Raw genomic sequence first — 16423 nt, forward strand, 5'->3', positions numbered from 1 at the left:
CAACCGAATGCGTAAACCGCATGAAAAAGAAGCGAAAAAAAATGGTTGAAAAGCGAAATAAAAACACAAATTAAAAAATGGAAAACGCGTGTAAATAGCGAGCAGAATTTCCCGACCCTCTCACGTTCTTTTATTGCGGCCTGTGCAAACTTGCACCTAACCTTAAAAACGACGACAGGTGGAAAAACTGGAAAATGCGGAGGGGTTGGAAAATGAGGAGCCAGGGGACAGCACTCATTTCGTATGCCGCGCAACAAGCATTTATGTAAATTGAAAATATGCCGGTGACATTTCGAGGGGCGAAGAATAGGAGGCTTGCTGAGAGGGGGTGAGGGTGGTCATTTAAATTCAATTGTCAGCGACATCTTCTTTGCCGGCTCTGCAAATCTGCGCTCAAATGTGAGTGAATCCTCTCCCAAGCCCGCATTTAAGCAGGGATCTCCCGCTAAATGTGGCTTAAGCATTTGAGAACTATCCAGAAATGATAGAAAATTACAAATCAAGATATTGTAAAACGTTGAAATCCGTTTAAGCAAGTATTAAATATGACATTAACAATATTATACGGTATTTACCTGAAAGACGCAACTAGCTGTAAATGTAATTTTTGTTATTATTATTATAATTCAATATAAAAATTGAGTTTTTGCGAACTCCGAAATAAGATATGTATTGGAAAAAAAATTATTTCAGCATTATAATATTTTTTTAATAATTCAATTTAAAATTCTTATTTTCCTTAAGTGTACCTATCTTTTTTATCGTATTTGTTTATTTAAAATAATGAATTATTTATTATTTTCAAAACATTTAAGTTACATATTCTTTTTGAACAAAATCTCTGGTTTTTCTTTAGTCAGTGCTCACTGTACTTACGCGTATGTGCCTACATATATGCTGCGCCCAGCGGGTGACCACGCAAAGATAATTTATTATTATTACTACGGATCCCGTTCAGTTGGCGTTCAACAATTGTGCCGTGCAGACGACGTCACAGATTCATTCATCGATAGCCAGGAAGACAAAGTGCAGGGTGGGAAAAAAGCGAGCCAGTGCAGATACCTCGGGGGAGAATCCATAAAGAAGCATCCGAGGATGGAGCGACTGTTGACCATGTTCGAGGAGGCGGATCCCTTCTCCACGTGGTGGCCCACGATAGCGGCCCTCACGGTGGGCATTGTGATTACGGTGCGGTGAGTGCGATGAGTCAACGGAAACTGTGTTTTTTCCCCCATTTTTATCACCCGATCCTACCCACCCCCTCCTTGCAAACCCATTTTGGGGCATAAAAACTTTCGCCTCGGACACACGTAAATAAATGTCGCAGCAGCCCAGTGAAAACTCACCCACTTCCACCATTCGCGAAAAACTTTTTAAGTGGATTTCATACAAAGTCGGCAGAGAAATGAAGAGGAAGTGCCAGAGCAGTGTTGCAGTGAAGACCCGGATAATATGTAATATCTAAAGATTATGTCCATTTGGTTTTTTACATCCGGTACTTAGGGTTACCCTTTATAAAGACTAAAATGTGATCTTAGCAAATTAGAGTTGAACAAAGTCGACTACTGTGAAAATGAAAAATTATAAGGTGACAATTTCAATAATATTATATTTAATTTTATAAATATTTAAAGGAATTATATTTACAAACTAACTTCAATACAAATTTTATATTTTTGTAACCCCACGAAATGGTTATTAATTCAATTCGTTTCCAATTTGTTAAACCTTTGAAGCACTTTTCCTGCTAAGTTAAAACTATTCTTGAGATACCCACCAAAAAAGCTCGTTGTATACAGGGTATCCCAAAGTCTTAATATTAACTAGCCTTCTTGAATTCATGTTTTTGTTATTCTTGCGCTCTGCGAGCTTCGCGGTTTTTTGTGACCCCTTGCTATCTGTCGCTTCGCAGTTGCAGGTGTTAGTATAAGCCGAAAAAGCGGAAGCGGAAATGGAAGCGACTGCAATATGGCACTCCAGCCACCCCCTTTAAGCCCCACTCCTTCCCCTCCACCACCGCCAAATATTTACAAAGTGGATTTGCGCAAGTTGGGCTCAAAGTAAATGAAATGCCAAATGAATTCCAAAATGAAGGATGGCGCGGAAAACTTAGAGCTAAGTGCCAAAATAAGTCTCTTCGCCAAATGAAGTGGAGCAAATGGAATGTGGTGAAGATTATAGGGGAAATAACTGACTGTGAACTGCTGAAATTTAAGTGGCTTCGATTGGTGAAGCAATTAAAATAATGGCTTTGTTCAATCCAATAGTAAATATAACACTATTTTGCATAAAAATCATTAATACAGAGACACGTAGATTGAATAATTTAATTTGTGTCTTCTCAAAATGAATGCCAAATTACTAACTTGTTTGCGAATTGTCAAATGTGTTAGCATCAATGCATTTTATTTAAATTATACAAAACTCAAATTTCAAAACAGCAGCACTAACGAACATGAAATGTAATTAAACGAATTGGAAACGAATTAGGACTTTGTCATGCGAAATAATTGACTCCAATAGTGATTGTCCCTTTAGTTACCTGTTTATGTGGGAGTTTGCTAAAATGTTGCGTTGCATTGAAAATCAAGAAATAAATACTAATTAGTCAATTAAATACCTGTGTTAAGTCAATGCTATTTTGTTTCCTGAGGCTTGAAATTAAATAAATTTAGAACAACAGTTTATACACACTCGACAAATTTATTGAAGTTGAAAATGAGTGACCGGAGTTAGTTAAATTCCGAAATGCCCTTAAGCAGATTTATGCAAATGGGCACGCTGATTCCATTAACGCCTATCAATAAGCCAAACCTCCAACAATATTCCTCCATCACCCTCAGTCAATAAGCTGCACCAAGCACTTAAAGAAATATAAGATCGATATTAAGAAGCTTAAATTTAAAAGAAAAAAATTCGTGGCTTAAAATGCAGATTATTTACTAAGATATGTATTTTAAAAAGAGGTGTGTGAGTCTATAAGATCGTAATACTAGGAATACTAAGATCATACTAGGAACCTAGTATTATTTAATATGTCGTAGAGAGCCCATTTCTCAATGTGATTTTAACTTTGTCCTAAACTATACAAATTCCGGAAAAAATTTTTTATTAAAAAGGGAAAACTGACAACTAAAGGATTCTGAAGAGATATTTCGTTCATAAAATTAGCATCACATTGCGGAAAATTATTTTTCTTAACGTAAAGCTGATCTTTAGGTTAACTTTCTCTGTCAGATAGCCAACTAGAATTTTAACATGAGATTAAGAAATTCTTGTTATGTAAAAGACATTTTTAGAAATTTTAATTTATTTGAAGCTTGCGTTTGGAAAGGATCCTTTTTCTGACACCCCCTGAATTTTGAAGACCTTGTCGTAAATTTAGCTGAGTGCACACACGCGACGAGGATGCAGGACGTCATTAAGCGAACGATAAACCACAGGCCACATGCCACATGCCGCATGCCACTCCCACCAACTCTCTCTCAGCCCCGCCCCCCCCACTTGGCCATACGCCATCTAATCTGTATCCTTTACCCGCATGGCAGGACCTTAATGAGCGGCCAGCGCTGTCCAAACGATAATCAAATCAATGAGCAAATCGTGGTGGTCACCGGCGGCAGTGGTGGAATAGGCTTTGAAATTGCCCAGGCTCTGGCGGGTCGAGGTGGCCGGATAATCCTGGCCTGCCGCAATCTTAAGGCCGGCGAACGGGCGGCGGCCATAATCAAACGGGAGCTGGGCTGCCGCACCCCCTTGCGTTCGGCGGATGACAATCCGGCGGATAGGTACTTCGTGGAGGCCCGCTACTTGGACCTGTGTTCCCTGCGCAGTGTCCATCACTTTGCCGGCCAGCTGATGGCGGAATTCGAGCGGATCGATGTGCTGGTGCACAATGCCGGCGTGGTCTTCGCCAACACCCAGGTGCCCACGGAGGATGGCTTCGAGCGGCACAGCCAGGTGAACTACCTGGCCCCCTTCCTGCTGACCCACCTCCTGATGCCCCACCTGCAGCGCTCGGACCAAGGACGCATCATTTTCGTTTCGGCCCACGCCCATCAGGGGGCCAAAATCGATTTCGACGATCCACTGAACGTGGGCACCTGGTCGGTCAGGTTCCACGCCCGGGAAGCCTTCGCCCACTCGAAGCTCTGCGTCCTGCTGGCCACCCGTTGGTTGGCCAGGGAACTGAAAGGTAAGTGCCGAAAGTTGGGGGTCAGGTTCCTCCCGAGAGAACCGAAAACTGCACTCAGAGGAACCCTTTTTTCGGGCTATCTCAATTGCTCGGTTAGTGCCCATTAGGCCGGAAAATGTAATTAATGAGTTCATATCTTTACTGCTCTTTAACTTTTCTTTCTAACTACTTTAATATGAATTATATTGGAAAAAAAATTGTTTCTTTCTAGGAAATCCATTTAATTGTAGTGAATATTACCTTTAGATGTGAACTATAAGGAACCTGAAATATTCATGATATATGTACCTTAGAATTTCATTCACTTTTCTTCTTAATGGAAGTTAAACCAATTTCTTTTTATTCCTGAATAGCATTTGGCTTATGCATTTTCAAAAGGTTTCTTATTTAGTTTGTTTTTAATCAGTTCTTAAAAATTAATATTTTAACTTTAAGAAATACAATTTCCTATTAAAAAACTTTCTTTAAAAAATATGTGAGGCTTTTATTATATTATTGTATTTTTTAACCGTACCTATAAATTGTATACCTCCATATTTGTGTGATATATGAAAAGTTTTCTCATAAAATTCATAAAGGCTGATAGTTTATCTTTTGAAGTTTTCTCCTGGTGCAGTGCCAACATTTTTGCATAGTTTGCACTGTGAATTATTGATGCATTCACTGCGCAATCTTGATTTCCGAGAAAGAAGTAACGAAAATCTGCTAATTTCCCCACAGGTACCTCGGTCACGGTCAACTGCTGTACCCCAGGACTCGTTCGTGGAACCCGTCATTTTCGCAAGTAAGTAAGACCCAGTAAAACCCAGACCTCAGACCAAACTAACCAAGTCGAACCCGAAAAGCCCGCAACCCAAATTGAAATTCGAACGAAACCGGGGCAAAGTGTAAAGTGCAAAATGCAACTGAAAGTCTAACTAAATTTTAAGCTCATTTCGTGGCCGCGCGAAAGAAAACTTTTGCACTTTCATTAAGCAACGCTAGTTTTGTCTCCATCTCCATCTCCCTATCCTTGTAGCCCACTTTCTCTCTCTTTTTCTATCTCTCCCACTTTGTATCTATATATCTTTGTGGTTGAGGGGGCGTCTCTCGTTTTGATGCAATCAAAAAGTTGCCAAGTCATTCGGGCGGGGCTTGAAATGGAAACCCCCTTTTTTTGGCAACAGCATCAAGGTAACACATTTCAACCGAAGGCCAAATTCATTTGGAAATTCCAAATGAGTTGGTCAAATACCGAAAGCCGGCCTAAATGCAACCAGAGAAATTGGGTATTGGATTGCCAGGGGAAGTGGAAGCAACAAAGTGGGTAACATGTTAAAATGTGGAAACAAGAAATTAAACTTTAAAATTTCTGAAATATTTGAAAGGGCTATTTAAAATTGTATATTACAGAAAACAAGCTAAACATACCAAATACCAATACCAAATTTAATTCTCTAATATTTTCCTAATCATATCTAATCCTCAAAAAAGAGGTATTTAACAGCAATAGAAAACTTAGCAAGCCAAAAAACATACGCAGAAACTCATTACGGACTCATGGTCATTTCTGGTTGCCATCGATTTTCAGGCTACACGATTCACCATTAGTTGGCAACACTTAGGTCTAACATGTTCAAGCGTACCAGTATGCCAAAAGGGGGATTTACATTTTGTTTCTAAATCCCCTTTTGAGGCATGCAAATTAGTTGTGATTCTGTGAGAAAAAGCTGAAAACCAAAGAAGGGCATTTGCACAATACACAGAAAAGGACGTGCAAACACGAGAAACAGTTGCAAATTGCGGAAGGACAAAATGTCAGCAACAACAGCCATCAACAGCCACATCAGCAGGACACTGAAGACAAATGTAGTACATTTAATTTCAAAAAAGCTATCTTGGAATTTTTCATTTTTGAGCCCCATTAGAAAAAAAATTCAATTTACCATTCTCCAAAATTTATAGAACGTTTAAAAAATAATCAAATGATGCAATTAAATATTGGGTAACATTTAAAATTAATATAGGTTCTCTTGAATTTTTGTAAAGAATTGGAATATAAAGGTGTTCAAAAGTATGCAACAAAATGTTTAGAAAATGTAAATCGGTTGAATTCATTCTACATAATTTGTGATATTAGTGTCAAAATGTGAAACATCTTGTGTCGCCGTGTAGATAGCAAGAACATTTGGCAAACTGCGCAGCCCGAACCAAATGACAACAGCTGCAATGAACTTTCACCCAGCCACGCCCACGGCTCATCATCAAATGCAGATGAGCTGCCATCGAGTGGCAAAGTCGCCAAAAAAAGAGAGAGACAGACTAATATGAGAGAAAGAGATGGATGCTGGGGAAAAGTGAAATGCGGTAATTAAAAGCGGCCAAGTCAGAGACGCGGGTCGGCCGCAATTGAAACGGCGGCGGGTCAAGCTCGGGTCCTACTTTTGGCCAGGCTCCGTTGGGGTCAACTTTGCCCGCTGGCCCCGCCACAATGTCCCTTTGAGTTATGACCCAGACACACACCCCGGTGACAGTTAGAGTTCCCCCTACTCTCGCCTCGTTGACGCTGCTGATGCTGCCAGTTGTGTTGGCAGCTCGACTTTTACTGAAAAGATTTATTTCACTTTGGAGCGACTTAGGAAGAAATAATACCACACACATAGTACAACCTTGAAACTACTGGGAATGGAAAATATTTCATACAACATTAAAAACATGAAATATTTTACCACAAAATCACATGAAATATTAAAAAAACATGATACATTTTTAAAAATGAATAGATTTATAGTTAAAAATGTGGTATACTTTTTAATACACATTTTTATTAGTTGTATTTTAATGTATGATTTTCAAAAGGTGTCTAAATGTATGCAACAATATATTTACTAGCCGGAAATCCATTTTTCACTACTCAATTTTATATATTTACGCTTTTAAGTTGAAAACACTACAGAAATATTATATTGCATACAAACCATTTTCAATAGATATATGCCTTGATATATAGCCTACTTTTTTTAGTGCCATTAAATGGCATCTCTGGTGGCCAGCATCAAGTTGGTGACACTCTGTGAACTTACTGCCGGCCATGAACATGAACATGTCCGGGGCCCATTCGCTTAATGATGGGACCAGAATTAATGCGAAATTTATTGATGCCCTCTAAGCTGGCACAAAAGTTTTCGCTTGTTCTTCTTCGGCTTCCTTTTTTTTGGCAGTTATAAATTAGAATTTGCCGACAATGTGCTGGTACAGAGGGCTGGCTGGCCGACCCTGAATGCGAAATCATTTCTCGGGAAATACGTCTATTCAGAGTGTCCAGTGTGGGTGAGTTTTCAGGCTGGATCATTCACTGATTTATTTATTCAAGCGCGTAAACCTACTCCCATTTTTTTGTCGCGATAAAAATCTTGATTAATTTCTTTTAAAGTTCTAACGAGATGAAAAGGATTTACGAAATGTAGTTTTAATGGAGCTTGCAAGTTAGAACTAAAGGGGTTTTTGGTCAGTAATAAATAATTTTTGGTGTAGAGGGATCATTTTAAGTAATTTCTATGGCAATTAAGCAAATAAAGTACTTTTCAAGTTGTTACATTGCTTACATTCGAGATGATTTAGACATTTTAGATAAGGCCGGCAGATTAAACATCAGCCGACGTCCATTGAGTTTGTAAGTTATTATGAGCCTGTTCATAAAGCCCTGTTCGCACATGCGGCATACACATGTAAATGGGGATTTGGGGGGTCCTTGTGGAAGGCCGAAAGCCGAAAGCCCAGGACAATAGGTGGCCGCAACAGGACGGGGTCCACTCATTCGGGGACAATGGAGCAGGTGCTCAAGTGTGTAACACACAGATACAAACGCACACAGTTGCGCATTGTTAACACGACCAGCACGTCCAACAAATTACACAATTCAATGGCAATAAATGATGTAAAAGAGCCAACGATTTTAGATACACTTCCCTTGTGCCCCAAAACTCCAACCGAAAGAAGCAAAAGTTGGTCTGTCAGAAGCCAGGAAGGCATAATCCATCATAGAACACAAATTGTACTGTCTGCATATGTACAAGTTTAACTACCCAGCTTGAGCTCCAATTCCCATTCCCAGATCCATTTCCCAGCCGAAGCAGAAACATTGTTAACATGCGTCATTACAATTTGCAAAATGCCATAACAATACGGCAGCAAAAAGTGCCCTGAAATGGGGAAAAACTGGTAGAAAGAAAGGAAATCAACTGCCTTGGCTAGCGTACAAATCATTTGGACATAAAACGCAGCACCTTGACAGGTGGAGGTGGCATGGCGGTGTGGACAAGGACATGGGTAAGGATATGGCTAGGGAGATGGGAGTGGGAATGATAATGGCAGTGGGGATGTGGAGGTCCTGCTCCTATAGGCATGGCACGTGACCCAGGCGCAGCGCCAAGAACAACGGAAAAGCCAGGCCGTCGAGACACAAATTATATTTTAGAGATGAGCCCAGTTGCCTATAATAATGAATAATATACAACAAAGTAAAATAATTACCGTTTAAATATTTAAGGACAACTAAAGAATAATTTCTTTTAAATAAATAATGCAATCCGTATAAAAAGAAGGTATTTCAGCAAAGTCGATTAAATATATTATTTTAAAGAAGTCTGAAAATATATTTTTGGCGAAAACCGTTCTGCTGTTTTCATAAGAAAAAAAAAGTAATTTATAATTTCCGTTTTATTCTTACAGAAGAGTTAGTTTTGATATCAATTGATATAAATTACATCTGCTATGTATTAATAATACTGCAAGTATACCTAGGCATAAATTATACAATGAACACAAAGAATTCTACTTGAATAATGTTAATGATTAAGACTATTAAATTCTTCAGTACTTGTCAAAATATTTTTTAACTGAATTGATGTTAAATATTCAAAAATAGTTGTAGAACGTTTAGAATATTTGTGAAATTTTGTGGTTGTCACCTATGGCGTGCGGTTTAAACAAAAATTGCTCAATTTAGTTGCATTGTATTTGGCCCAAACAAGAAAAAGGGAAAGCCAAAACAAATTAAACGAAATAAAACACATGCTCACCTCTAGTGGCCAAGAGCCCGCCCCCACTCAACCCAAAACTTGGCCAACTGCTGCGGGCAGCGGCAATAAAACAGCAAATGAACAGCGGAAGCGACATCAAGTGGCTGTACATGTAGGTGAATGTGAGTTGGGTTCCTGCCGGCTTGGCTGTATGGGAACTGCTTGATGCACAAGGGAGGGGCACTCAGAAGATTTTTAGGGATTTTATAAATATTTTTTATAATTTTCTACCGATTTAGGAGCCCTACTTCTTGGTTACTGCAATACAAAGTATATAATTTTTATGGAAAACTATTTAATGGAATATTGGTTTATGGTGTGATATACATATTGAAATTGATAGATATACTTTTATTACATTTTATTAAAAATATGTTTCTTATATATGTAATATATCTAAAATTCTCAATCAAAATAATATCACCATTTTGGAATATATTTAAAAATCAGTTTTGTATATTGTTTTTATAACTGAAATTTTTATTTTTTCTCATCTTGTTTTGTAAATGTAATATATTTTTCCAAGTGCCTGTAGCTTACATGCATTGGCTTCCTGTCCATCGGATGTCTCCCTGTTGTGCTTTTTGCTGCTGCATTCTGTTACATGTTTTGCCTTTGCAAGTAGATTTTCTTTTTACAGACTTTGTAGCGCCAAATTGAACTTTTGTTGTACTTACACACCACTCCCACGCCCTCGCCTTCTCGTTCTGACATACTATACCATACTATAAAGTATATACCATGCACTATTCATATCGGAGATAACTCTGACTTTCGTTGGCAACTGCAAAAGTGCTGAAGCAGCTGTCATCCTCACCCATGCCCGGCAATTCCTATCCTGGCATCCCCGCCCACTTCCCGACACTCGTCGGGCATTTTTTCCCAGCTGCCATTGATTGAAAAACTGATACCTGCTGGGCTTTCGAGATTGTGGCTCGAACGCTTATCATCTGGCTGCCTTTGTACTGCATCATCTTGGCAGGAAGGTCAGTTTATGGTTTCGCATCAAAGCTGATTTATTGGGGTCCTTTATCCACTTGATAGTTGTATATTCACATAGCTGATCAACTAGCTAGCTCAACGATTTACTTCGCTTTGATTGTGACTTTTATCGGTCCAGTTTAGTCTAGAGTTTAAACAGTATTTCATTTTATAGTAGAGATTGGTTGATTTTATTAAAATACACATCAAATTTAAAGCCAATCTATAAAAAGCAATAGCCAGAAGGGCGCTTAACCCTCATCCGCCTAAATTGCTGTCCAATAAAAACAATTAACGTAGCGCATACGCTATTAATTTTTGCCCTAGAGTGAATTCAATTTCCGCTGGTGGCCCATCTTTTGTGGTATTAAAGGAAAATACTCGGAAAAAGCCATGCTCGTTTTCCTTTTCAAGCCATTTTGCTGCGCTTTTTCCTTTGGCCGGCAGCGCACTCACACGTTCAGCTAAGAGATTTTCCACGTTGGTAATAGCAGGTGGTGCAGGTCGGAGCTTTAAATGAACTTTGCACCGCGGCAGCTTAGCGAGTCAGGCAGAAATTTTTCAATCCCACCCACCTGGTGGTGGCCCATAAAAAGTGGGAGTATATCAGACTGGTCGGTGGCGTATACGTAATATTACGCCAAAGAACATATTATTTAACTCAGAAAACAGAAGCAAAAAATGTTATTCAAATTTTGTTAATTGAAATTAATTTTAAATTATAGTAAACGTTTGTTATTTCTTAGATACCTTCCATCATATAAGTTAGAAATTACCTTTTCATTTTCTTAAATGTCAACGAAGCTTCCAAAGAAATTATTTCCCAATTTAATCCAGGAAATTTATCTCCCCTTCTAAGCCCTCCAATATTTCCTGACTATACTTTGTAAACAGCCATTAATCAGTGAATCTAGAGAGTAACCCCCGAGTCTAAGCCACACGACCCAGCCACACACATTTATTTTTGTTTTACACATTTATCCCATTTTTCCCAACCAACCATCTGCAGCCCCTGCAGCTTTCTATGCACTTTAAAAATGCAACCAGTGGGGGTACGGGGGGTTAAGTAAGGGGAAGCAGGGGGTTCGGTGGGAGCAAGGACAGATACTCGTATCTATGAAAACGCTGGCGTAAAACGATGAATGGAATCAACACCAGCCTCGACCCAGGGCGAGGAGATTTAACTTTGTGGGAGAAAGGAGGTTCCATGGGGTCAGAGGGAGGGTCCTGGGGCCAGGTCAGACCAATTCATCCTCAGAGATGGGAAGGGTAATGTTTTTGACCAAGTAAAAATTCCATTTGCCTACCAAAAATAATACCTAGGAAGTTTAGATAGGAACAAGAAATATATAACATCAGTACTGCTTGTAAAAGATTAAAAAAAATCGTTGGATTTTAAAACTAAAAGTATTATTCAAAATACTTTACAAATTAATTCAAAATAATAATTACATTTAACAACAATCATTAAAATGTAGAACAAAAAATTAAATATATTTTAATTTTAAAAAATACCGAGAGTATATCCTATGATGTACCTAGTTAAAACTAACTGTATAGAATACTTCCCATCTCTATGAACACATGCTAGCGCTTTTATGCGTTGCCCGTATCTGTGCGTACTATGAAATGAATGAAAATGAAAAGCAGTTAATGCTCAAGTCACGGAAAAAGCGTAAATGGAAAAGTTAAACGCATTAATTATTTATTTATCGTTTTATCGTGTTCAAGTGTCGGTGAACTTGCTCACCGTTCACCGTTCTACGTCTACGTTCATCGTTCGTTGCCCGCCTGGAAAAACAAAAGGAAAGCGGCAAACGAGGGCGCAAAGCATTAACAACGACAGCTAAGCAAATTGTGCGCAAGTTCGTAATCCTTCCTGAAAAGGCAGCATCAGTAGCACACCAGGAAAAACGTTATACTTTAATACTCGCGTTTGCATTTAGATAGAAGTATTAATATATGCAGCTTATAAGTTTAAATCAGCATTGAAAAGTATTCTCTGCCGACACACGCACAGTATGCAACAAAAAATTGTTATTTGTAAACACCAGTTTAATTCGTATCATAATGAACAAAAATTGATACATTCAATAGATATTGATTCATTTTTTCTCAGTGTCCAGAGTAAAAAGAGGGAGGTTGAAAGAAATGGTGGGATGCTGGGTCGTGGGTGGCCATTTCGCACAACTCGCTGAGCTCAGTCGCTGGAATTGGCCCACGCCCAGCTGCCGAGATGGCCAAAAGCTGGAGATCAACGTTTGAGCGGCTGAACTGAATGGAGGACATCTGGAGGCACTGCCGCCCTTTATCGCCCCAATTGAAAATGTCATTAAAACAATGCACCAAAAAGGAATTGTTTAAGTTTCGTTAAGGGGCCAGATTTAGTACAAACTTAACTTGGATTTAACTATTTAATTGAAAACGGATTCTGCTTTGAATAATAAACAGAAAGTTAAGCAATAATCTTGATTTTTAAGTTTGGGCATAGCTTGGAAGTTTTAAGATAATTTCCATAGTCTGAAACAAAATAAATTCAACTGGCCAAACAATCAGCAGAAGCATTCTCGTCACTGGCTAATTTTATTGGGGAAACTACATAAATAAATCAAAGAGTTATTGAAAGTTTTCTACTTAATGTAATTATTTCAGATGCCAGTAGGGAATGAGAAATGTAACACAATTCAGAGCTGATATTATTTACGAGGAAATTGTAAACCATTAAGTAAATTAATACAAATAAATTGTAAAAAAATTATATTAAGTCACATAGTTTCATAGTTTATTAATTACCTACTTTATAAATGATTTGATAATTTTAATCGAAATTCTTAAAATCCCTATGATAGAGGACCTTGATTTAAATATTTTCATATTAAATAATGAAATTTAATATGTTTTGTAGTAAATTTTATGTTTATTTTATTAACTTATATAGTTCAATATCATTTCGTATCCTAAACTATGGCACTTTGGAATTTTAAATTAGCCTAGGAATTAAACAGAAATGTAAGATTTCATTTTGAACACAGAGACTGCGTTTAAAAGGCCCCTAATTACTTAGAACGTCTGCAATGTTGCTGGCAAGCTTGACTTACAATGGGTACAATAATTGGTTAACTTTCCAGCTCCCCGCTGATGTCGTCCATCTGCGTGAAGGCGGTCACCTACCCGTGGATGTGGCTCTTCATGAAGAACGCCTACGAGGGCGCCCAGTGCGCCATCCGCTTGGCCACCGATCCCCAGCTGAAGGAAGTCACCGGCGAGTACTTCAAGTGAGTAGTTGCCATGGCCACTCCAGTTTCTGCTGGCCGCATTAGCAGCACTTTGTTGGCCACTTTTTACCAACAGCCATCCCTCTGCCCCTTCTTTGTCCATTGCAGTGACTGCGAAATTGCTGAAAGTTCGGAGACGGGCCAAGACAAGGAGTTGGCCAAGAAGCTGTATATGCAAACCATAAAAACCCTCGAAAGCGTTACCAAACTAACCGTCGACAGGGAGGCGTACGGCATGGATTTGGAACTGGAGACGGGCTCTGAACTGCGGCTAGAGGCTCTGGCGGAAGCGGAAACGGAAACGAACCAGGGAGCGGATGAAGGGGAGGAGCAGTCATTGGAGTGATTTATGCCTGGCACGCGGCCCCAGTTCTTCGGGGACTGCCAACTGCAACGTCTATTTGCATTTGGTTTAACAATTGCCGCATTAGGCAGCCTCCTTTTGCCTTTTTATATGGCTCCCCGACTTTATATAGCCCCCCCATGATTCTCACAAGAAAATAAATGCAACTTTAATGTGCGAGCAGCGAGAATTTGCCGAGTTTGTACTTTTCTTGGAGAGGACTTTCGAGTTCGAGTCAATGGGCCAAATATGTTGGTGCTAGTGCCTTTGATTTATTTCCAATTTAAAATGCTCTCGGATGGGCAAGAATCCCTGCAAAAGTCCTGAATGGCCAATCCCAGGCAATTTGCGTAAATAATAGAGAAGGCGGGGCGCATTTAAGGGGGTTTTAAAGAAGACAAAAATGCTAGAAATTTATTTCAGGCATCCACTTGCCAAAGAATTTCGAATAATTGAATTTGCATATAAATATATTTTTGGAATTCAAACAAGACTTTAATGGTTTTTTTCTTTATAAAAACATTATTTATAATTTAGTTTTCCTTTCAAATAACTTGTTTTGTAAATTAGAAACAAACATTTAGCTAGAAATTAATCCGAACCAAACTAAAATTCAAAAATAATTTCCATTACAGAGGCAATGTGTAAATAAAACCCCTAATTGCAGCCCCGAATTGTAATCGTAAATTTAGAAAACCAAATACTGGGATTTCCATGGGCGAAAACCGGAATGAAGGAGAATCAGCTAATTGCGAAATGTTTTTCGCTCCGTCTAAACTTGGCCCACTCCCAAACCCCGGGGCCAAAATGGCAACGCGTGCCAACAAACTGTTGATTACCAGCAACAACAGGGTCTTCAGCACACACAGATACATAGATATAAATCTATATATGGACGGAAAACAAACCAGAAATGCAAGGCCAATTATTTTTAGTTCAGCTAAAACCGATTTCCATTATAATGTGTGCACAATGTTCAATGCGAGGCTTAGACGAGAACATGCTGGGGGCAGACAAAGAATTGTACATTCCGAGGACCAGGATCCCATGTACACAGAACAAGATATGTAGGTTCTTTGGTGTCTAATTTTGTAGGATCAAGATAAGATTAAACACAAATTAAGCTAGCTTGCTATAATCATAATTAAATCATGAAAAAATATTATAAACGGAATGGTGATAAAATGAAAAAAGTTTAGAAATGATAAATAAAATATAAATTTTATTTGTAGTGTTGAATTAAAATTGAAGCATCGGTTATTACTTTTAAGTTCTAATGGTTGAGGTGTTGGTAAGAATTTTCTATTTGGATTCGCTTTAATTTAAGTAAAAGTCTTTATCTAATATTAAATAAGTTTACCGAACTTGAAATTAAAACTTGAATATGTTATTATATTTTATATTATATTATATCAAAATATTTCTCTGTGTAGAAGGACACATGCAACTGTCTCGACGCAGCCCCGCTTTGTATGCTATGGAAAATCTCTTTATTATATTACGTGCGACGCTTTTGTTGTCAGTTGGCAGGCGGCACAGTCCCAACAACAAAAGCCAGCCTCCCCCATTTGGAAAAATGGCCTCCCACCTCCCACCACCTACATTCACCCTTCTCCCCCAAACTCCCATCCCCCTCGACTTTTCCGGGCGGGGTAAGCGCCATGTGTTGCTAGAGCAATTTCAGGCTTCCCTTTTCGGAGTTCCTTCGTTTGACTGGCCCAGTTTCTTTCCGCCCATTTTCCCCATTTCTCTGACGCTGCGAAATGAAAAGCTCTTAGCGTGGCAAAGCGATTACGTTGCTGGCAAAAAGCTTTACGTTTCCGGTTACCTTTCCGCAGCGGCATGTTACCGTAATATGCAGTTTACGCGCTTCAATTCGGCCGCCAAAAGGGGGTTTCCCGGAGCTCTAAAGGCGACTGGCCTCCGGTGTACCATGTGCTTGCATTAAAAATATTGTAGTTATTCTGCGATATTTTTTTCAGTGCAGAATAGAGCTTTTGGGGAGCAACAGTGGCCCATTAAAAGCCCACTCACTTGACTCTCTTTGATGGGCATGCTTATCTCTTAAGTTTCGACTGCTCTTTATTTGATGCTTATTTGGATTTTATAAGACTTTTAATATTACGTATACGTAAACATACTGAAGATGTAATATTTCAAAAGTATGTATTTAAAAACTACTATAAATACAATATATCTTTCCAAAGTATCCTTGTAAAATAATAATGTTTAGGTATATTATAAGTTATAAGAAAAAGTTATAAGTGTTTGATTTTAAAGTTGATGATATAGATTCTGTGGAAAGGTATGCTGCTTTCGAGGCCCGTCCAGAAATTTTCCATAGCTCGCTAAATTGTTGTTACATTTTTATTTTCTTGTAAGTAATACTATAGGAATTTCTAGGATTTTGGTAACCTGTCAACCCTGCCAGCTCTTAGCTTTACACAATCTCTTTTTCGAGAACCTAGGCCCATTTCTCTTCGTTACAACTCCCAAGCTTTTAAGACACCTGTGAGAAAGCTTCTCGACCATGGCTTTCACCTCTGCCGCGGATTTCAGATTGTAAACA

At 38.7% G+C, this 16423-nt stretch overlaps 1 protein-coding gene across 1 annotated transcript; it reads left to right on the forward strand.

Moving 5' to 3' along the window:
* The first annotated feature begins 971 nt into the window (after positions 1-971).
* Positions 972-14036, forward strand: LOC119553913 (retinol dehydrogenase 13). Its single transcript, XM_037864593.1, has 5 exons — positions 972-1193; positions 3549-4195; positions 4916-4979; positions 13365-13511; positions 13620-14036. The coding sequence occupies exons 1-5, from the start codon at positions 1096-1098 to the stop codon at positions 13855-13857; spliced, it is 1194 nt and encodes a 397-aa protein (XP_037720521.1). The 5' UTR covers positions 972-1095; the 3' UTR covers positions 13858-14036.
* Positions 14037-16423: the final 2387 nt, after the last annotated feature.

The sequence above is a fragment of the Drosophila subpulchrella genome, chromosome 3R (genome assembly GCF_014743375.2).
Source record: "Drosophila subpulchrella strain 33 F10 #4 breed RU33 chromosome 3R, RU_Dsub_v1.1 Primary Assembly, whole genome shotgun sequence".
Lineage (NCBI taxonomy): Eukaryota > Metazoa > Arthropoda > Insecta > Diptera > Drosophilidae > Drosophila > Drosophila subpulchrella.

Coding starts and splice junctions, on each gene's coding strand:
- LOC119553913 (XM_037864593.1), top strand. CDS start 1,096: ATGGAGCGACTGTTGACCATGTTCGAGGAGGCGGATCCCTTCTCCACG. Junction 1,194..3,548: donor GGCATTGTGATTACGGTGCG/GTGAGTGCGATG, acceptor CCCGCATGGCAG/GACCTTAATGAGCGGCCAGC. Junction 4,980..13,364: donor GGAACCCGTCATTTTCGCAA/GTAAGTAAGACC, acceptor TTAACTTTCCAG/CTCCCCGCTGATGTCGTCCA.